At 38.4% G+C, this 23,252-nt stretch overlaps 1 protein-coding gene across 6 annotated transcripts in view; it reads right to left on the bottom strand.

Moving 5' to 3' along the window:
• APP (amyloid beta precursor protein) overlaps nt 1–23,252 on the bottom strand; it is a 275,370-nt gene that overhangs the window by 100,004 nt on the left and 152,114 nt on the right. For 2 of the 6 annotated variants that reach the window (XM_027101867.1, XM_027101878.1), the window contains exons 7-8: nt 5,851–6,018; nt 3,271–3,327 (exon numbers count right to left, since the gene is read on the bottom strand). The exons of 2 other annotated variants lie outside the window; for them this stretch is intronic. In XM_027101867.1, coding sequence (XP_026957668.1) covers nt 3,271–3,327; nt 5,851–6,018 — 225 coding nt within the window. The remainder of the gene's footprint in view (nt 1–3,270; nt 3,328–5,850; nt 6,019–23,252) is intronic. 2 more of the 6 variants (XM_027101888.1, XM_027101895.1) reach the window with 1 other exon arrangement.

Genomic DNA, 23,252 nt, shown 5'->3' with positions numbered 1-23,252 from the left:
TTTGTCGACTCTTTTATTAAACTATCTAATTACTCTTCTTTGGAAATATTGTAGCTAAAGAACAGAGCATATACATAATGAGCAGTTTTTACTGTTCTTAGTAAATGAACTTTTTTTTTCTTTTTTGTTAGATGCTGGTTTGCTGAGCAAATCAATTCTTTTCAATCTTAGGGCTTTTCACTATGGTAGCTTGGTGGAAAAAAAAAACATTCTTTTTATCCTGACAATTTCTGGATACAAAAGATGTGGCTTCTCCTACTTGTCAATACAATAGATTGTATTGGCACTGATGTGACACGTAATTTAATGCACCACCGCGTCTTTTAATTGTTTTTAATAATGCTTGGCAGTTTCATAAAAATATCAGAGTTCTATTAGTATCAGAGAATGTGTTAACGGGAACTAACATTTGCTCTTTCACAATGAGAAGAACAAGTATAGTTAAGAACAATGGTTCAAGTCTGCCCAAAGACTAGATGGCCTTGGTATTATGACAGGACACTGCAACTCTGGGACTAAGGTGGCACATTCCATTCAAAGGACACACAGTACGTTATTCACAGTGCCACAACTCACTGCAGGTAAAGGGGTCAAAGTCATTGGTCATTCTCTTTGGCCAGACCCCTTGGTGCAGTTGGCTGACTTGAAATTGGCAAGATGCTCTTTGAGATGAAAAGCATCTGTTTACCTTTGGAGATGCAATCTGATGGGAAGAACACCAGGGGAAAAAAAGATCATACTCTCATGATGTTTATGTTTGAAACATAAACTTATCAATAAATATTGCTGTACTAATTTTATTGTTCACAAACACTGCACTGGGCCAAGTGAATGTGAAACCTTTGTATCATCCTAACCCAAATGGGCAGACACAAAATTCATGTCAGAAGCAACTCAAGTTTCATAAGATTTTTAATTCCAAATGGGAAAGGGATTTTTTTAAAGGATTCAAATCCATAAATTTATGAGTAAAATGAAAGCTCTTAGCCTCCTGTCTCTACCCTCTCTACCTGTAGTTTAGATTCTTACCTATGATAACAAAACCAAAAATATCAAGTGTCCCTTAAAATTGCAATGCTCAAAATCGGTTTTTATGACAAAGATTTAAAATCTAGAAATGCCTAATTATAATAAGAAGTCTTGACAGGAAAATTATTGTATTTATAATGTAAACACATTTTCTCCACACAAGCAATCTTATTATCAGTTTAACTGAAGAGCTTTGTCTAGCTCATTTCACATTTATTATTTGACCAGAAGCAACTCAGACTGAGAAACCTAGAAGACCACCCACCTTTGTGAAAAAAGATGTCCTCCGATTAGCCCTAGGTTGTGAAGCAGCCAAAGGCAAGCTCCAGCTGTCTAATCAAACGGGCTTGCTCACCTTTCTCAGTCTGGCTCATTTTCTCCAACGCCAGTCTGCTATCTGCATTTGACCTCCTGATGACTATGACTTTTTCAATTCAAATGTACAGCTTTGCTATAAATAAGAGAGCATAGCTGCACAGGCTATAAATAACTAGAAATTATATGCCTTCTCTAGTCTGTTTGTACTAGCATTGCAAAACCCTTCACTTTCTGTGATTGAACAGTCTTTGCAGGAAGACAAGAAAATACAGCTGCCAAAAATCACCCTCACCCTCCTATAATGGAAAGGTGTCATGATCCCACACACACTACAAGTAGATGGAGAAAATTACCGGGAAAGAGAAAATTACAAGAGATTGTCAATGTCTGTACTGTACACAAGTACAGTACCTCACGAAAATAAATTTATCGAATGATGATGTTCATTCCCAGTAATTAATAGAAATAGAAAAAGACAATTCTTTCATATGCTTACAAATGATATAAAATGAAACAAAGTAAAAATAATGACTATTGTAAAAGGGTGGGAAAGATTTAATTTACTGATACACGCTGTATTCATGGCATTTAGGAAAAAATGTTTTTAATACCCGTCATCCACTTCCCAAGATTTTCTGTATTCTTAAAATGTGCTTCTGAAGCTCAAATGTAATTTTTCTAACCGGGAAAACAATATCAGAACCAAATAGTTGGCCATTTGGAGTGCAGGGCATAGCCACACATGTCATTTAAGCCTCAAACCTGGTCCTGCCACATTTGTTGGCTGGGGACAAGTCGCCAAGCTCTTGAAGCCTCATTTTCTCGTATGCACAAAGGAAATGAGGAAAATGGCCACAAAATATTCTTGAGAAAAAGAAATGATCTATGAAAAATGCCTTGTAAAAATGTAACACGCCATGCAGCTCAATGTACTATCAAGCCCACAGTATAAAATCTAGAGTTCTCCTTAGTTCTTCTATGTCTGCCCACTTGCCATACTTTCAATTATAGTTTATCTCTTTTAAGAAAAGATCGCTAGCTTCATCAATTGTGAGACTAGGTTTTCTTTCCCCAGGATGATATAGATAAGTGCTAATTTTCACTATACCTAAGCTACAACTGAAATTGTGTCTCTTCCCCCAGCAAACATAAGCATCCATAGTATATATCATCCCTAACCTAATGCTGGAGGAATCTATTCTGGGATATAATCCACATTTCAAAATGAGTATTTGTGTGTTTGACAACACATTTTTAAACAAAGCTAGACTGATAGGTCAACTGAAATCACAATGCACAGACGTTATAAGGTAGGTTAATATAATATTTCTTTACAGGAAGCTCTTTCCCTACATCTTAATGATGAAATCAGAAGATGGGCACTTCTGTCCCACTAGTGTGCGTTCAGGGAGGGGACAGAGAGGTCTTGACTTCTAAAAGCAACCGTTTACTTCCTAAAGCATAACAGCTGTCTTGAAACACACCCAACTGAAGCCTTCACATATGTTTCTGGTCCATAAAGTTAGTATCATGCATGCACATTAAATATTTTTCTGGGAAACAAGTCACTTAGACACACAGGCTTTTGCTAAATCGTGCCATCTTGTGAGTTAGGAAATAAAATATTGATGCCAAATGAAACACAAAATAACATTGTATATACAATATTTTATAGAACCACATGAAATAAAAAGGAAACTGATCAGAAATAGAAGAAGCTTAGTCAAAGCTCTTAGCCCAACAGTGGAAGCTATCTGGCAAAATTAGACGTAATTACAAGCAAGGCAATGGAAATAAACATTTGGTTAAAAGACAGGTGTTCAAGAAACACAAAACCATGCAAAGGTGAGGAGGCTGGAGCTACAGTCCAGCCATGCAACGTTCTCCTCCCTCCTCCCCTCCCTTGAGTGAATGACAACATACGTTTAACAGGATCTTGGGGAAGAGGTTCCTGGGTGGTCTTGAGTAAACTTTGGGACACTATGGAGAAAATAAGAGAACATAACTAAAAACAAAAATGGAAACATGGGAATGATGGATGAAACTCACTCATACGATTCTACTGACCAAAGGAAATAACAAAAACGAAAACATTGAATTAAAAACAAAAACTAAACAGATATCCTGAGCTTGGGCCCCAGCATGGAACCACGGTAAACACACAAACAAAAGATATTTTTCCACAAACACATCTTGGGTTGTGGATATTCTGTCTCTGATAGTACATCCCAGTACCCCGTGGAAGGATTTCTTGCTCCCATCTCCCTCCTTAGTGCCAGGATCACCAATTCCCATCCGTCCGGTCTTCATGGTATCTCTATTCTTTTCACCCATTCCAAGGGCAGCCCTGGCCGTCGGCTCTGGTTACTGATTGAAGCTTTTACTCTCCACTTACATCTGTCCCCTCTTCTAACTGGCCTTCAGCCTCCTGTGTTTGCTCTCTGGATACATTATTCTATAACCCACCTCCCCTGAAACTAAGTACTGACTGTTTGTCCATTACACCTTTGTTGGGAGCATCTATCTTTGGCAAATTTCTTGGCAAAGGGTGTGCCATCCAGAGCACCTCTAGAGGCTCCATCTGATCTGTGGTGCCCATGGCTCTTGCTCCCAGTCTGAGTCAAATCAAACTAATCAAATGGAGGGGGTGTGCAGTGAGGGTAATAGTGAGATTTTTTGGAGGGGGGGGTGGAGGATAATTTTTAATTTTTTTTTTTGGCGGCACTGAGGGGCATGCAGGATCTTAGTTCTCTTGACTAGGGATTGGACCTGCGCCCCCTGCAGTGGAAGCGCTGCGGCCTAACCACGGGACCGCCAGGGAATTCCTGATAATTTCTAATTCTTGATGCAAATTCATCACTGCTAATAACTTTTAAAACCCTCTTTCTTATTATATATATGTTTATATTTGTATATATACCCACACATACATATTTATATTTTAAAACATAAATCCACCCCAGGGAAAGGGAGAAAAAAGTTGGAAATCTGCCAGGAAATCTCCCACAGCAGCGAAACCACCGAGAATCATTATAACAAAAGCCCTTTGTTCAAGAGGCTCCGGGCAACAGAATCCGCCATTGTCCTCCAAGTTACCCAACCTAATTAACGTTTTTGTTTGAAACTCAAGAAAGGAGTCTTTTGAGCTGGAAGCCACAATCTTCCCATCAGAGCCAGAAAAGAAGCCCTTGGGGTTACCAGTTCCTAAACCTGTTCTCACACAGGGTAGAAGTGGAGTCATCTCTCACCCAAGAGACCAACAGGAACTTTTCCAGTAGATTCCACTTAGATACTGGGCTTCACAGTAGAAGGTGTTGATATTGCAGACCCTTTGTTGTTTAGCTTAATCTTATGATCACACTGGAAAACAATTTATATAATCCCTGGGAATCCTAGGCAGGAAATGGTGGCTGTCGCTCTCACCAGAACAACTGGAAAAAGGCAGGAGTCTCTCAAAAGAGAAACATGTAATTATTGAGTTTAACCTTTAATTTATCAAGCTGAGTAACTATTCCTTGAGTAGATCCCACTTCCTTCTAGTGGAATAGATAGATAGATACATAGGTAGGCAGGTAGATAGATAGACAGGTAGGCAGATAGATAGATAGATAGATAGATAGATAGATAGATAGATAGGGGATTTAATGTGAAAGGCTGTTAAGAAGAACAGAGGTCCCAAATGTTTGGTGTGTTACCTCTGGAGAACTATCTCTGTGGAAATAGTTTCAACTTGCATTTAAGTCATCATGACTTCATTTATTTATTTCCCCTGAGTTATGAAAAACTTAAAGTGGAAGAGAAAAAGGCTTGAAAATTATATTCCCTGAGCCTTAGTCACTAACGCTAAGTGAGGAGTTTTCTTCTGTCCATTCCAAGATAAGACACGAAAACTCGCCACTGCAAACGTCCCTGTGTGAGCTCAGGTGCCACTGGGGCATTTCTATCCTCTGGCATCTGAAGTGCATGTGCTCAACTCAAGCCCATTCCCTCGCCACCACAATAAACGTCACGTGTTATGAAATGATACTCATCACGGCAGTACGCCTTGCCAGTGGCACGGAAGCGTCATCAGCCAGGCTTCCGGTGGTAACCCTTATTTACACGTGGAGTGCACATGCAGAGGCCCGAACACAGAGGTACACGGACAAACACGTAAGTATACGTTTGCAGAAATAGCTGAGAAGACAAAACAGCAACTCCAGCTTGGCTTAAAGAGAAGCACTCAAAAGTCCCTCGAGACTGCAAGACGGATGCACCATAGCTAGTACAAGAACACATCCACGGCCATGCTTTATTAGAGAAAGACGGAGATGTGTGCTCATGATCGAACGTCCTGGAGGAGATGCCCGGCAATTAGAGACATTGACAGAAACGTGGTTAGTGGTAGCAACAGACCCATTCCCGAGAACCAGGAAAACCATCGGAAAACCAGTCTGTTACAAAGAGCAGAGTCAGTGGCGAGAAAGATGAAAAGGTGGCCAGGCTGGAGGAAGGTCCACTTACTGACGCTGCCACACACGGCCATGCAGTACTCCTCTGTGTCAAAGTTGTTTCGGTTGCCGCCACATCCGCCGTAAAAGAACGGGGCGCACTTCCCTTCAGTCACATCAAAGTACCAGCGGGAGATCATTGCTCGGCATGGCCCCGTCTCGGCTTGTTCAGAGCACACCTCTAATCAGAGGAGATGTGGGGAACCACATTTAGCATGAAAAGGTACGGCTGGCTGTTCATGTACACGTTTACTATTCTTAACGCGTTAGTCCTCCCAGTGGTAATTGGGCTGGGTTTATCCAGCAGCATCTGACAGACATTTACTAAGGAATTTAATTATCTACCAGGACTTTGGAATTACTTCTGAAACAAAGCAGTGCATGCTCGTCTGGTTTAATGAGTGTAGCTCTCAGTAGTAATAAAAGGATTCCAGCTAGAGGTGAACAGACCTTTTCGGTGCTTTCAGATAATATTAAATGCCTGAAGATGTGCGCACATCAAAATATTTCTTCCCTATAAAAAATAAACTTCTCTTTTAAATAATTTGAAGGCAACTTTAAAGGTAAAAGGATTATGTCTGGTTATGAGGCAAAAAGTTTAACCTGTCGCAAACACCTGATTGTTTTCCTTGAATAAATGACTGCCTTGACTTAAAGTATAAACTAATTATACATATTCTGAATGTGATCCACTTTTCAGAGAGACCCAGCCTGTCCACTGACTATATTTGAAAACATACATAAAACCTGTGAAAGTGACTTCAAGTTGATTACGTTAACTCTAATTAAAGACAAATTCTTCTTTGAATATTTGTCTGTCCCTTGGCCAAAAATGTTTCAAATAACAAAACACAGTCAAACAACTCCAATTTGTTAATACATACCATACATTGTTTTACATTATAACACAGCTTACCTGTCAACATGCCTTGCCACCCTCACCCAAATCAGGTTCATAATCCCTGATTGACTGAAAAAGTGTAGCAACCTGTAGGATTCCATTTGTAAAGTTATTGCAATTAGAATTAGAACTCTACCTCCCATGCATATTCCATTTTTGTTAGAAGTCAAAACGATTTTCCTACTCGGTTTGCGTCCCACCCTAGCTAGGCTTACAGAGATCCTTCTGATACCTCAGCACACTCAGATGTCTTGCTTATTCTTAGTTTTACTAACATGCCAGGGAAAAGCATGCTTCTTCTAAAAGACAAAAATCCATGCATAATTCAGAGCCTCCTATTAGGAATATTCAACAGACTGCTCTAGGAAGAGTCTCATCAATCAATCACTCAAAGACAAAGATCCACAATGTTGATGTAAAAGGAACTACTGTTTTGCTTTTCTCTACGCATACCACTCATTGTTCTTTTCACTCAAGGTCAAGAGGTGATGGCAAAACCAGAAGCTGCTGCCATCATGATGATGTCAACAGAGTAGGGAGGGAGAGTCAGCACTGAGCCCAGAAGGCGAGTGTCAAGCTCTCTGCAGAAGTGTCCTGTGTAATAGATGTCTAAGATGACTCTGGCTCTCTTTGGATGGTTTTAGGATGGAAACAACTGGCTCCAAGAGCATCAAGCTCAACATCACCCATCATTCTGGTCATCTCATTTGATAGTTACTTTCAAAGTCCATGCTTGCCAAGCCATGATGTGTTTCTAGTTAGTTTTCTTTATGGAATTTTCCTGTATGATAAAAATCTGCCAAACGGTTGACACAGTATCCCATCCAGCTGGTAATCTGATTTATTCACCAAATTAAACGACTAGCATTCTAACTTACAAAGGATTAAGTTAGTTTTGCTGTGTGTGTAGGGGGGTCTGATCACCTCTGAGTTACTGACAAAGCAGCTTCCGGGCTGCAGAGCTAGCAGCCATGCGTGCCCACGTGAGGAGTCCCTGCAAACCACAGCTCTCAGCTGTCTCCACTCCTGGATGGTATCCTCTCTCTCTTTCTCTCTCTCTCAGTTGTAAGAAACATGAACAGGTTGGCTTTACCCTCCTTTTCTATACCTCCCTCACCAATCTGTACATGTTCACGTGATGTGCTTTCCTGTTTCTAACACATAATGATACTCATCCTTGTACCGATTCCAAAAAGACTGCCAGGCAACCGTGTCTACACTGTGGTTGAAGTCAGACTGAAGTTGCAAGTGGCTTCTGCTACAAAGAGAGGCACAGAAACACAACCCTAAGTCACAGGAGCGTGGGCAACAAACCTCACTGTGTCTCAACAATTCATGCTGCTGCTCACGTTTTATACCTCTTACAGCACCAAATATGTATCTTCTGATACTTGCCTGCCACAGGTTCATTTATACATCACAGCTGTGCAGGGGCAGAAAACGTCTTTATGCTATATCCAATGTACTAAATAAAACTGGTAGAATTTCGGGTGGGTGCAAGTTAAGTAATGGGATCTCAAAGGAGTTAATCCATGACAGATATTTTCCCTTGTATGTGACCTAATACAATATCTTACTTTTCACGAAAGCAAAACTTCCTGGTCTAGAACCCAGGTGATATTACAATATATTGTCATTTTCCTATACTACGGGTGAAACATTCATTTTTATTTTATTCATTTTTGTTTTTCTTCTGCCTCATTCTAAATGGCTATGAAACCCTCTGTTACAGCTAATTGGTAGAGCCCCAGTAAAGAAGAAAAAGGATTCAGGACTCAAAATTCATTTATATATCAACTAAGCAAATAAAATAAACTACCTGAGGAGCTTACAATTCTTGTTGGAGTTTCCAGTTATAAGACCCCTGACTCATCAATCCCTAAAGGCAAATAATCTCCATTTGGAGTGTTTTGTTGGTTCTCCCTGACATTACCATGGCTGCTGGCACTCCTGACTTTAAATGGGCCCAAATACTTTCATGACTCTGGTGTGTGTGGACATAGTGGGGAGTAAGAATCAATCCCATGGTACTCATATAGAAGAGGATATTTGAGATAACGTGGTCAGGAGTTGGTATAACAGCATATCAAATGTCATAATATATGGAGCAACAGACATATGTGAGCCTAGAGCAACAGGAATGTACCTGTCACTTTGGAACCTCTGATCTGCTGACGCGGAGGAGTGTGCTCCAGATGTGGACAAGTGATAAAGGGTATCTCATTGTGATCCCTCCAGTTATAAGCATTGCTAATCAGCCATCCTAGAGGAGTAAAGCTGATTTCAAAGGGAAATCTTTTTTTTTTTTTTTTTGGCTCAGCTGCCATGGCTCACGGGCCCAGCCACTCCGCGGCATGTGGGATCCTCCCGGACTGGGGCACGAACCCGTGTCCCCTGCATCGGCAGGCGGACTCTCAACCACTGCACCACCAGGGAAGCCCTCAGAGGGAATTCTTGAGTGGGATGGATCACTTTTCATCTCTCACTCGTAACTGTATTTCTACTCTACTGTAGAGCACACCAGTGTTTGATCTCTCTGACCTTTTCTCTAACCCTTCTCTTTACAAAAAACATTGTCCATGTAATTGAAAAGAGAACCTTTCATTTGTCTGGGAGAGGTTGAGGGGTAGTCATGGGGTCAGCACTGGGGAAGTATTATGTTAATGCCTTTACACACGGTATTAGTAAGTATAAAGGAGATGGCCAATGACTCTCCCAAGACAGTGAGAAGAAAGAGCACATACTTGGGCTGAAGAAGTGTTAAGTGGTCAATGTCAAGTTCATAGCTGTGATATTATGCTATAAATGGGGAAAACTGGGTGAAGACTATTCAAGATATCTATTAATTCCTTCACTGCATGTAAACCTACAATTATCTGCAAAAAATGTAAAAGAAAAAAATCTCACATTAAGAAACATATAAGAGGAAGGTTGGTAGTTCAGTTTGCCTTGGAATTCTATCTTGTCTCTTTCCCTGAATCATTTATCGTTTCAGAGTAATTTCCCTGAAGGGCTACAAATTTCACTTTGAGAAACATTCCTTTAAATTCCTTTCTAGCACTGAGAAATTACCAGGAAATCTATCCAATCAAGATCCTAACAAAGTAAAACAATTTTAAAGAATTAAGCCTGAAATATATAATTTGAAAGCTCCATGACTAGATTCAGAGAAAAAGAAATCTCGAGACATTTTATTATTTTTTCAAGACATTTTAAATGCTTATGTTTAGATTATTATTTTTCTGAATAGAGAAACTTTTTGCTTCCTAATCTTTCGGAAATACTGAAAAAATTCAGTGAAAAACGTGTTTCATATTCATTACTATAATCAGCCAGTGGAAAATTATTTACAAAATCATCCACTAAATGTAGAGCATGTAAAATTAGACCTTATATAATTGTAACTTCAAACAGAATTCATCTGAAAATTAAAACTGCAGCTTCCTTTTCTCATCTTCATTCTCTTCTCAAAATCTAAAATAATAAATGAAAAGATGAACATTTAAAAATTATTTGCTAACTTTATTTTTTGAATTCCAAACCACCTTTGTTTCTATTCAAAGTAAATGTTACATATAATAATGAAGGAGAAAATTTGCCCAGAATTGAAGTAGGGATACTTCTCAAAGCGAATGTTTCAAGTTAGATAGAAACACAGGCAAGACTTAAACATCTAAGGAACTATGATCTTTGTTTATTCATATTTAATTCTTAGACTTTTAAGATCACAAATAGGTTTCCTAATATTCACCTAGCTGAATTCTTCTGGCAAGGAAGGCTTATCTCTTCTTTTATAACAGCTCTATTCACCTTTCAAGACAAAGACCATTTAATAAACTGAAATGCTAATGTACACACAACAGTATGAAAGTGTTCATGTGCTTAAAAAAAAGAGCATTAAGCATTTTATATCTTTTAAGGTAGGTCCTGACTGAGATCTGTGCTGGTTTCAACACTAAATTCCATTATCTAAACATCAATACTATACAAATACAAGATTTAATATTTTTAAAAAATATCAATATTGATACAATATTTAATATTTTATTAAAATATTAATATATTATTAAAGTATATAATATTTCCTACATTATATAAAATGATTATGCAATTCACTGTTCCAAATGTAATGCTTAACCACAAAAAGTTAACTGAATAGATGTCAAATTGGAGCAAAATTTTTTATGGACCACCAAATTTAGAAAGCTAATTTTACACTTAAAAAAAAAATTTCAACATAAAGACAGCTGTGAAAGTGGCAACTAGGATAAGGAGAAAATCCCCATTTTCAAGAGTACAGTTATTATAATGCCTTCGTAAAAAGCAGACCTAACAGAGTAGCAAGTAATTAGCTTTAAATAAAGCACTAACTAAAGAATAATCTCATACTGTAAAGTTTTTTATTATTATTTCATTTAAATAACTGAATTTCAATTATTCTAAGACTATAGGAATGTATGTGAAATAAAACCGTACATTATATGGAATGCATAAAGTTTAAATTAACAAATTTTGAGAAAGTAACCACTTGAATAATCAAACCAATCAAACTAGAGAGTTACTTATAGAAACCTAGGAATTATATATTCTGATATTGTTTAAAAAAACAAAAAAAGTAGCATAATTCCTCCTATGATACAAGACTATGTACACAATTAAGGTTCATTTAAAATAAAAATGACTTAGCTGGCAGTTTTAAACTAGAGTAGAAATGGCAAATGTATGAAGACAAATAAAATTTGGTCTTGTGACAAGTCACTTGTTTAATATTAACAATAAAATAAAATGAAACAATGACAGAGTACAGAAACCTACTAAATATGCTTATCTTTAATATTTCAAATAAATGTTGATTTACCTGCCTAATCATTCAATCTGTTAATAATGAAAATGGCTGATCTCAATGCCATTTTATAACTTCACTTTTCAGCCTGATTAAATCATTCCAACATGCTAGAAAACCAGTTATTTTTTAAGAATGTATTTTTTGCAAAAATAGATGCATGTACTTTTAATGGGTAAGAGTATTTATAATGTGCTTGCAAATAATAGCAAACAGTAATAAAAGAACATGTCCAATAGAAAATTCCCCTAATTGAACAATTGTGATCAGATATTTATTACCTACTAATCCTATTTTACTAAATAGAGGCATGTAAAATTAGGCAAGCAAATCTGAACTAAAGTCTTATGACAAATCTCACTTAAGCCCCAAATATGGGTTGAAATATATAAACAAATGATGGGAACAGCTGTGCATGGTAATGAAATCACTGACTCAGAATGAAATGACTGGTGCTAATTTGTCACGGAAGTCTCTAGAAGATATCTGCAGTTGGCTTGCCTTTTTACTGAATTGTGTTGATTCTCTAAGGCTATCCAGTACATGTGTCATTCGAGTTACACCTGGCCCGATTCTCACTTCTCTCAATGATGAAAGATTACTTATAAAAAGGCCACCTGAAAAAGTACTTGTAAAGTGTTTAGACTAACCATACTCTCGTGTTGGTGATGCTGGTCACCAGCATTCACAAAAGGGCACTGCTATTTTTCCTAATACCTTTGTTTCCTGTTTGTTATGGGAATAAACTTATTTGTCATCAAGCTGTGTGGTTAGTCTGAAGCACAACACAATATTATAAGAAGCTCTAAACTCTGATAAGACAAGATATCACGTCCTTTGCTGGAAATAAGAGGAAGAGGTTTTTCTTCTTGATTGAGAGGTGAGGTATGCTGGGAAATCTGACTGTATCTGGAAAACCACAAAAATAAAACTCTCTGATTTATACTGTTTGTTGACTTCCATGGTGTAAATACTCCCACCATTGGTATTTCAAGCTACCAATGGTAGTGGCTCACAAAATTCCTCAGTACTTGAATAATTAGCTTTTACAGGCTAGCAGGAGTCAGCTACACCATATCTATGAGAGGAAATAGGGGCACAGGTGAAACTAGGAACAATTATATAGTTTGGGAAATTGTAAGAGTTTTCTAATTTGCTCAGTCATGAATTTTTACAACATTACTCAGTAAGTAGACCTATCAGGATTCTTTCATACTTGGTGACGTTTGATACTACAGTAAGAGCAATGACACCATAGATAATGATGGTTTCACCACCATAGATAAGAATAATGTTCCTTTTCAGTTTCTTACTCTGTCTCAATCTAAATCTGCACAGTATGGGGGCATGTAATGATACTAGAGACCATTCCTCAAAGTGTAGCCAGCCAGTGGACCAGTAGGACCGGCATCACCTGGGACTCAGGACCTACCCCAGACCTACTGTCTTAGAATCTGTGTTTAGGAAGCACTTCAGGTCCCTTGTATGGGCATTAATGTTTGAGAAACACCATGATCAATCCCATCTTTTACAGGCAGTTAAAATGTCAAAAGTATCTATATATATATAAGATTCAATCACTTTCTAAAAAAGACCAGCGGGAAAGGATTAGTAAAAAGTTGCACAGGTTTTAGCTTATTAAAGGAAGGTACACATATTTGGGAAATGAGGGGTATAACATATTTTAATAGAGCTGAGAGATTCAAATGTATACATATACCAAAATCTTAATTTTAAGAGATTATCTATAAATATTTTTTTTACTCTGAAGTGCTGTCTTATGCAAAATCAAAGCAGCTTTGATACTTCTGCCTTAAATTTAACACCAACACAATATTTTTCTTACTCATATTTAAGTCTATGAAAACTCAGACTTCTCAGAAACCCAAATTTAAGTGATATTGTTCTTGTAACTTGTCAGAACGTTAGAAATATCAAATTTTTATTTTTACTGGGGAAAAATAATTAAGAAAGCTGACATAAGATCGAGGATAGATCACTGAGCTTGGAATTTGCTTCCTTTGCACCACTTCTCTGTAAGAAAGAATTACATGGCATTTCTGTTACTGCAAGAAAACGATGTTTCTAGATATGAGAGTCAAGGATTGGAAAGATGGTCCTTTTCTGGGGTTCACCAAGCATGTCCGCCTCACCATGTTAAACTCATCCCTGTCATGGTACCCAGCAGAAAAGAATGGGTGGCTTCCAGCTGAAAACAGCAGTAATCCTGTTTGCTCTATGGATGGTAACCACCATTTGCTATTTTATGACAGGGGACCAGGTGAGAGTGAATTTCTTGTGGAAGAATAAAAAACGAAACCTGGAAGGCAGTTTTCCTCTACCTCTCATTTGCCTACATGGCAAATATGCATACGTAATATTTTAAAAATAATAATTGTATGTTGATTTGTCTGTAAATATAAACTATGAGATTGTACATGACACATCAAATATCTGTTTTTATCTTACTAAATGAGTACTTATCAACTTTTTTAGCATACGTTTTACTTTACTTTTTCTTCTCAAATAAAAAAAATGTTCACTGCTACCTACAATGTGCAAAGCATGGAATGAGGTGTTACGACTGACAGTAACATGAGACACAATATTGTAGGGGTATTTCTCTGCTTGTGTATTTAAAGCCAGATATCACTGTCGACCTCAATGTCATAGCCCAGTGGTTTGCAACCAGAGAGATCCTGCCCCCATCCCCTCCCAAGGGACATGCATCAATGACTAAAGACGTTTTTGGTCATCACACCTGGGGGGTGCTACAGACATCTAGTGGGTAGAGCCAGGGATCCTGCAAAACATCCTACAATGGACAGGACTGTCTCCACAACAAAGAATTGTCCGGCTTAAAACATCAATAATGCTGAGGTCAAGGAACCCTGCCATAGTCCAAGTAAACACCAGGATTCATGCTGCGTTTTAGTAATTTCGCCCAATCACTTGACCAAAGCTACTGTGCAGAAGTCACCAGCAAGTCAGAAATCCTGGGTAACAAACGCTATGAAACTCCAGAAGAGATAGAGTCATAAGAATTAGCCAACAAGGTTGTTCGTTTCTTCTATCACGAAACATCAGGAACTTAAAGTCACATGCAAGCAGCATGAAACTCCTGTCCATATTCTGTTCTCTGAAATTATACACAACAAGAACATAAGTAAATTTAAGGGACAGAGACAACCCCACCCTCACAGTTAACACTGGAACTGTCTTACCACTATTAACTCAATATAGTGCACTTTTAACAAAGTGAACTATTCTAAACTCCTTTCACTGTTTCAAGAGTCTTCTAGTTTTGAAAATTTGCACTGCTGTCTTGAAGGCCAAGGGGTTTTCCTGAACATCGTTTTAAAAAATGTGATTTTATTCAAGTGTAGTTGATTCACAATGCTGTGTTAGTCTCAGGTGTACAGCAAAGTGACTCAGTTATACGTACATATATATATATACCTACTTTTTTCAGGTTCTTTTCCCTTATAGTTATTGTAAAATATTGAGTAGAGTTCCCTGTGCTATACAGTATGTCTTTATTGGTTATCCATTTTATGTATGTAGTGTGTATATGTTAATCTCAAACTCCTAATTTATCCCCACCCCCCCCTTTTGCCTTTGGTAGCAGTAAGTTTGTTTTCTATGTCTGTGAGTCTGTTTCTGTTTTGTATATAAGTTCATTTCTATCTTTTTTTTTTAGATTCCACATATAAGTGATATCATATGATATTTGTCTTTGTCTGGTTTACTTCACTTACTATGACAATCTCTAGGTCCATCCATGTTGCTGCAAATGGCATTATTTCATTCTTTTTTGTGGCTGACTAATATTCCATTGTATAGATATACCACTGAACATCATTTTTGTATGAGATTCATTCAGTCTTGCTTCCTCCTGACTTCTTACTCTTCCACTAACAGAACCCAAAAGGTCAGATGTTGGAAGAGGTGATAAGTTTTTAGGGGGGGAAAATGATCCAAGGCTGAGAGAAAAAGGTGTTTAGGTTGAAATCCACCTTGCTTAAAAACTCCAGAAAGCATTTTTCTACAAGGCAACTAAATATTTCCATTAAAACACACACTGTTACCTGCCCAAGGAATCAGAGTCCCTACTCAATCGGACATATGGATTAGCTAAAAATTAGCTGAAAATGACATGCATGTTTAGATGAACTGTTCTCCCATTTGCTGGATTTCTTTTACTAGGTTTGATGTTTTTCTTTTTCTTTCTTTTTTTTTTTGTGGTACGCAGGCCTCTCACTGTTGTGGCCTCTCCCATTGCGGAGCACAGGCTCCGGACCCGCAGGCACTCAGCGGCCATGGCTCACCGGTCCAGCCACTCTGCGGCATGTGGGATCTTCCCGGACTGGGGCACAAACCCATGTCCCCTGCATCAGCAGGCGGACTCTCAACCACTGCGCCACCAGGGAAGCCCCTGATGTTTTTCTTAATTGCAAACACTGTGCTGTGGAAATACATACAATTGTCAATATTTGCATATTTTTTTGAACAGCAACTGATTTTGGGAAAAGCATAAAAAAGACTAGAATTTTTAAAAACCTGGTTTCTGGACTTTAATTGAATTGGGCTAGAAATTTTATTTTTATTTTTAAGAAATTTAGACATAATTGTATTAAAATACCTTTAGCTGATTATTTCCTTTTCTAACATTGAATTGAAGAAGCTTGACACAAATAAAAGTGTAGAAGGTAAAACTAACTAAGCACTACTAGCCATGTAAAATTTCAAACAAAATTAAGTTCAAAAATATAATTTTCTAGGTGGCAATGCAGACCTTTGTGACTATACTAAACCATTGACTTCTCTACTCCATGGTATGCAACTATATTTCAATAAATTTGTTACTAAAAATAGAAACTTTTATATATATACACACACCACACACAGTTTTTTCTATGGCTCTGTTTCTCACTCCTACATTTTAAGCAAACGATTTGAGTGGGCTTTCTAAATTGGGACCATTAAATGACATGGAAAGAAGCTTGTTAATGCCACGCTTCACTCTGCCTCTAACAAAGCATATATCAAACACCTCAAAATCAATGGCTGTGGTGCCATGGGGCACAAAATAATAAGGCTGCCACCTGTCACATCTATACCCAGTGTTGATACTAGTTCTCTCAAAGTCATTAGAAAGGATGCTACATTCTGGTCCAGGAACAGGAGTGGATCTTACTCGCCTGTGGTCATAACACAGAGAGGTAAAGACTTCCTCCACAGGGAGCAGCCATTATCCCTTTGCCCTGTTCACAAACCCAAAATGGAGCTTAATTTTCATTTTGGGCCAGTGCGCTCCTATGAGGCGCCCAACAAAAGTATGTGAGTACACTTCCATGTCTGCAGCAAGTCAAGCTCACAGTTTTCTCCAAACTTTGTGAAAAGCTAAATATGAATGATAAGCAAGGATCGTATTTGTGAATTATGGGATACCTTGCAAGAGGCACATTCATTACAGATGGGTCACACCGGAGACGTGAGAATTAGGCTAAGCTCTGTTTGCTCTACCCTTGAGATCAATGCAAGCTGTTCTGATTTATTTATGGTACTTCTTGGATTCGTTCTATTTGGTGCTCCATTAACTGGCAAATCCCTATTCTCCTTTAAAAATCATTCAAACGACAACTTCTTGGCAATGCTTAGTGGAAACTCCTGTCCCTGGGTGAGCACTTTCCTTTCCCTGTGTGCCAAAGTTCTTCCCCAACCAGGTCAGAGAGACTGATTTCTCCCCAAGACTGAGTGTACAGCTATGTCTGGAAGCAACCTGAGTGAACCACCCTCTTCATATCCCTGTGCCCTCAGGAACCAGTGCAATGCCCAGTACCTAGGAGTGCCTGGTCCACGTGGGTGGAATGTACAGCAGCAAATCACATGATGCTTCTTAGAGATTAATGGTAACCAGAGGGAGAAGAACAATAGTTTAATTCTGTGAGGTCAGTCACCCCGCCCAAGGCAAGCAACATTTAGATCAAACTTTTCAACTTCATCATCATATGGCATGCTTAAATTGCGACCTCTATCGGTGTCTCTGTCCATGTAATACATGAACTTCCAAGAGGTTTAAAATACCCTCAAGAAATGAAACTCCATCTTGAAATGCAGTGGCATTTAATACTATCTTGGTTCAATTTTCAGCCAGATATAAAATTTAACTGCAGATACTTAAATATACAATATATTCACAAAAGATATTTCAATCAAGAAACCAAGTTTAAGCTGTTTTTTTCCTTAACATATGTCCATAAATATTAGCTCTATGATACCAATAGAAATGGATACATCACATTTATGCTTTTTATAATTACAAAAGACAGTCTGTTGGCTTACCTTTGGCATTCCTAATTAGTAGTAAACATTAGTTCTCTGGAGGATCAAAATGATGTGTATAACCAGGGCAACTATAGTAGCTTAGGTTAATTGAGCACTTACTGTCCACCAGGAAGAATGCCAAGTGTTTCCTGTGGATTACTTCATATATTGCTCACAAAATGGTTAAAATTAGGTAGGTATTATTAAATCCCGTTTTCAAGAGGGAAGCAATGAGGCATAAAGGTTATTTCACTGATACAAATATACTAAGTTAGTAGGTTGTAAAGCCAGGATTCGACCCTGAGCAGCCTGCCCTTGCAAAACAAACTGAACACTTAGAATGTGCCAGGCATTATATGGTAAATACTTAACAGGAATCATCTAAAGTAATTCATATAAAAAACATGCAACATCATATCAGCATCTATAAAACACATGAAAAGACAGACTTACCAAGATTATGTAACTGGCCCAAAGCCAAAAAACTATTAAAAATTCTTTTTTAAACACTTAACTAGTCTGTCTCTAACCATATGAAAACTACCTTAATGAAATTTACTTGGTATGGTAAAATCTGAAATATAAAAACTTCTTAGTATGTTTCTAATGATCAGTATCAGAGGTTTCCTATAAAGGCTTGAAAAGTAAATATTTTCAGCTTTGCAGGCCACATGGTGTCTTTTGCAACTATTCAACTTCACCTCTGTAGCCTGAAAGCAGCCATAGATAATATGTAAACAAATGGGATTGGTTGTGTCCAATAAAACCTTTTGATTAGAAAATAGGTGACAGCCCATTTTCAGCCCATGGCCACAGTTTGCCAATACATGGGCCACGGCCATAGCTTGAAATAATAATAATATCAGTATTATTTAAATAAGAATTCTAAAATGTAGGAAATGCTCAGAGTGAAATAATAGTAAGATAAATATATGCTATAGCAAAGGAATACACATTTACAAGGGAACACAGGTGAAACTGAACTAATATGTATTTAACTATAAAAGGAAAAACAAAAAATTGGCATTAGGGTGGTAGAAATACTCTGGTCCATCTGGGTTCAAATCGTGGCTTCACCAATTACCAGCTTTGTGACCATGGACAATTTTTTAAAAATTTCTCTCAGCTTTAGTTACCTTGGTTTAATTAATTAATTAATTTATTTTGGTACGTGGGCCTCTTACTGTTGCGGCCCCTCCCGTTGCGGAGCATGCGCAGGCTCAGCGGCCATGGCTCACGGGCCTAGCCGCTCCGCGGCATGTGGGATCTTCCCGGACCGGGGCACGAACCCATGTCCCCTGCATCGGCAGGTGGACTCCCAACCATTGCACCACCAGGGAAGCCCATTGCCTTGGCTTTAAATGGGCAAGTAAAATTTCTACCAGTCAGCACAAATTAATCAAGGATTAACAGACAGAATCACTGCCCTAAAGGGCAAGGGGAGTGGTGAAAACACAAGAAATTCCAGGCTGATCTGCCACAATACAGTAACAGCCAATTCCTCACCACACCTTCCACAGCAGCAAAGCGCTGAGCCATCAGCAGAGATGTAATGAATATGTATTTGCTGAATCAATGAACATACGGAAAAAAACAGTGTTACTCTGGATGCACAAAACTGGCTAGCTTAACTCACAGACTATGTCATTTATTACAACACTCATGTTTAATCGGAGTTTAAAATTCACAATTGAGTCACAGATTACCTTGCTGTCTTAGGTTTAGGAAGTGCAATCCCTTCTCAAAACACAGAAAATTAGGAGCAAGTGTCTAAATATACTCTTATTGTACTCAAATTGGTATTGGCTTATTCCACTAGGTCAAAACAACAGATCCAATCTTTCTCCTCTGGAATCAGTAACATAGTCAGAACTGACATCTTCTACTTTGGTATCAATGATTCTAACACAATATGGCATGCTGAAATGTCCTGTATTTTTCTTCCCTCTGCCTATTTCTTTCAAATTTTAATGGGTTACAAAACTATTGAGTTTTTTTATGAAGTACATGGAAGATTCGTATCAGTGGTAGTATGTTGGTAATGAAGAATGTTCATTATTAAGTATGGTTGTAAATCACATTTTCTCTCGGGCACTGAAACATTAACACTGGACACTAGAGGGTAAGCCTCTTTTCAATCTCTCTGCTTTGCAAGTCATTTCCAACTTTTATTCTCAGCACAGGAGCAGGCTACTCGTAATTAGAGTTTTACAAAGTTAGCAATCACCTATTGGCATTGACATTGTTCTTCATCAGGCAAGAGCTGTAACTCACCTCCTACACCCATGGTGTGGAGGGAAAAGGCTCTAGATGACTGGTCGCTTTAATGCTACCATCAAAAACAACTTCTGGGCTTCCCTGGTGGCACAGTGGTTGAGAGTCCGCCTGCCGATGCAGGGGACGCGGGTTTGTGCCCCGGTCCGGGAAGATCCCACATGCCGCGGAGCGGCTAGGCCCGTGAGCCATGGCCGCTGAGCCTGCGCGTCTGGCGCCTATACTCCACAACGGGAGAGGCCACAACAGTGAGAGGCCCGCGTAACGCAAAAAAACCCCCCCAAAACAAAAAAAACCCTTCTTCTACTCCTTTATCAGAATTAGCTGGGAACACAGAAAACTCTCTGACATGGATGCAATATACCACAGCATGTTTCTCCTCTTAGGTCTCCTTTCCCAGAAAGACTTGCTTCAGTCATAGCTTTTGTCCATTTCAGGAGTCTAGATGGATGCATGGATTCCCATTAAAGGCTCTTCTACCTCTAGCAATAACAGTAGGTACCTCTAAATGACCAGGTATTTGCTTTCGTAGGTCACTTTTAATGCTCTTCTTGACATCAGCATTATTAACTTATCTTTTAAGTCTAGTTTCTTTTATTTTTTTAATCTTTAGCCTGGAGATTCTTTTCTAAATTCTCTTTTAATTGCCTTTGTCTTTCTATAAAAATACCAAAACATATATGTCCCTCTATGTTCTATCTTAATACTTAATAATGCTACATGTAGAGAAAAACTGAAGCAAAAAGAACTGGACTTATTCAGAATGTAACAAGACCATATTATCTCAAGAGAGTTCTGTCTTGGTTCAGAATATAAGCATAAGTTTATGTGGCATTCTCTCACATACTGAATAAATTATGTCACTCCCTGTTCACCCATCCCCTCAATAGTGGTAACATAAAAACAAAATCTCTTCGTTGTTTCTACTAAAAAAATCCTTACCACATAGCAGGTCTTGAACTGATCACCCTCAGTTAATACCCATACTTGCCAGCCTGTCATTAAAGGTCTCCATATTGTAGGCCCAACCTAATTTCCTGTAACCCTCTTATGGAAGTTTTACCTGCTCTAGTTTAAACTGGACTAACCTTGTCTCCCAAGCATGCCACGTACCTTCCCAAGGCACCATATTGGTTTTGTTATTCCTACTGACTCTAAAGTAGGCTACAAGAAAATCCATCAGTAGCTCTACCACCAGCCCTTCCAGTTCCCCTTCAAATGCCATCTTTTTCATAGACCCTTCCCTGATCAATCTCCTATTCTTTGAAGTAGGCTCTGGGCTCGTAGTGTTTTCACAGCACACTTTGTATTTCTTTGACTTATGTTTCCTACTAGACTTTAACATCCATAAGGGTCAGCTATACTGTGTATTCTCACCACATGATTGATCCACTGAGCCCAGCAAAATGGCTCATTCCAAAGAGGTACTCCAAAAATGAATGTTGAATAACTGGACAACGATTATTATGCAAACAGCTATCTTGATGGAGAGCACAAGAACTTGAGTCCCACAGCAGAATACTAGTGCTGTAATTTGTAGTCACACAACTTTTTGGTTTCAAGAAGAAGCAGCCCTGTAAAATATATCCTTCCCTGCTAGGAAAATAGAAGCTAACAAGTTCATGTAGCCAGATCTGCCACAAATGGTCCTAAGAGGTACACGAAAAACACCCTGAAAAACAGTGCCTCCAACAAAATGTGCATTTACTTAAATGTGTATCTACTCTACATGCTAAATTGAATAAGAAGTTGCCATTACGTAGGGAATGATAAAGTTAAACAATCTATCTGGTACTATATGTATATTTTAAAAGAATATGTGATACCTTCAGTGGATTTTAAGCTAACCCTGAGTGTTCAACTCAGAATAATCTCAGTTTTAAAAGCGGCAAGTTAGGGCTTCCCTGGTGGCACAGTGGCTGGGAATCCGCCTGCCAAGGCGGGGGACATGGGTTCAAGCCCTGGTCTGGGAAGATCCCACGTGCCACAAAGCAGCTAAGCCCGTGCGCCACAACTGCTGAACCTGCGCTCTAGAGCGCGTGAGCCACAACTGCTGGGCCCACGTGCCACAACTAGTGAAGGCCGCACAATGCAACGAAGAGTGGCCCCCACTCACTGCAACTAAAGAAAGACCGCGCACAGCAGCGAAGACCCAACGCAGCCAAAAATAAATAAATAAATTTATTAAAAAAAAAAAAAGCTACAAGTTAAAGAAATGCAGAACTTCGAAACTACTATGTTAAGTGAAAGAAGCCAGACACAAATGGCTACGTATGACCTCACTTATATGAAATGCCTAGAAAAGGCAAATCTGTAGAGACATAAAGTAGATTAATGGTTGCTGGGGGCTGGCAGTGAGAACAAGAATTAACTGTGAATGGGTGTGAGGGCTCGTACCGGGATGATGAAAATGTTCTAAGATTGGATTATGGGGATGGTTTCACAATTTGGTAAATTTATTAATGCCATTGAATTATACACCTATACACTTAAAGTGAATGAATTTTATATGTAAATTATACCTCAATAAAGTTATAAAAAATGCAGTGAAGGGAAGAAGATACTACAATGATCACCAGGAGTCTACTTGAGGCAAAAAAGTAGCCCATTTTAAACTCCAATTTAACAACAGAGCAGAAATCATTTTACTTTAATAAAAGTGAGAAAAAGACCTACAATGTTGTAGCGTTTGTGGATAGACTTTAAAAGTATTTGCAATACATTAAAACAATAACTCTGTCCACATTCATTCAATCTAATCCTAGGGCCATCTTTTACTATTTGCAAAACAAATGCATACGCTTTAAGAAAGGCAACTCAACAGTTCACTAGCTTTGGTTGTTTAATGTAAACTGAATCCTTGCTTTTATTTCATGGAGACAAAAAGGAGGTCTTTTAGTTCATTCTGTTTACAACATTTCCAATAGGAGCATTAAGGAAACAGAAAAAGAAAGTCTAAGATAGTAACACTACATCTGCCTCTCACTGTCACTTCCCCCAATAAAATACTGTAAAGGCAACACAAGGCATCCAAGTTAAATTTCACAGCAAAAAATAATGTGATACTCAC

This window comes from Aethalodelphis obliquidens, unplaced genomic scaffold (assembly GCF_003676395.1).
Source record: "Aethalodelphis obliquidens isolate GAN/ISIS:26980383/991018 unplaced genomic scaffold, ASM367639v1 scaffold1, whole genome shotgun sequence".
NCBI classification, from domain to species: domain Eukaryota; kingdom Metazoa; phylum Chordata; class Mammalia; order Artiodactyla; family Delphinidae; genus Aethalodelphis; species Aethalodelphis obliquidens.
This window is presented reverse-complemented; position numbering and strand designations above follow the sequence as displayed.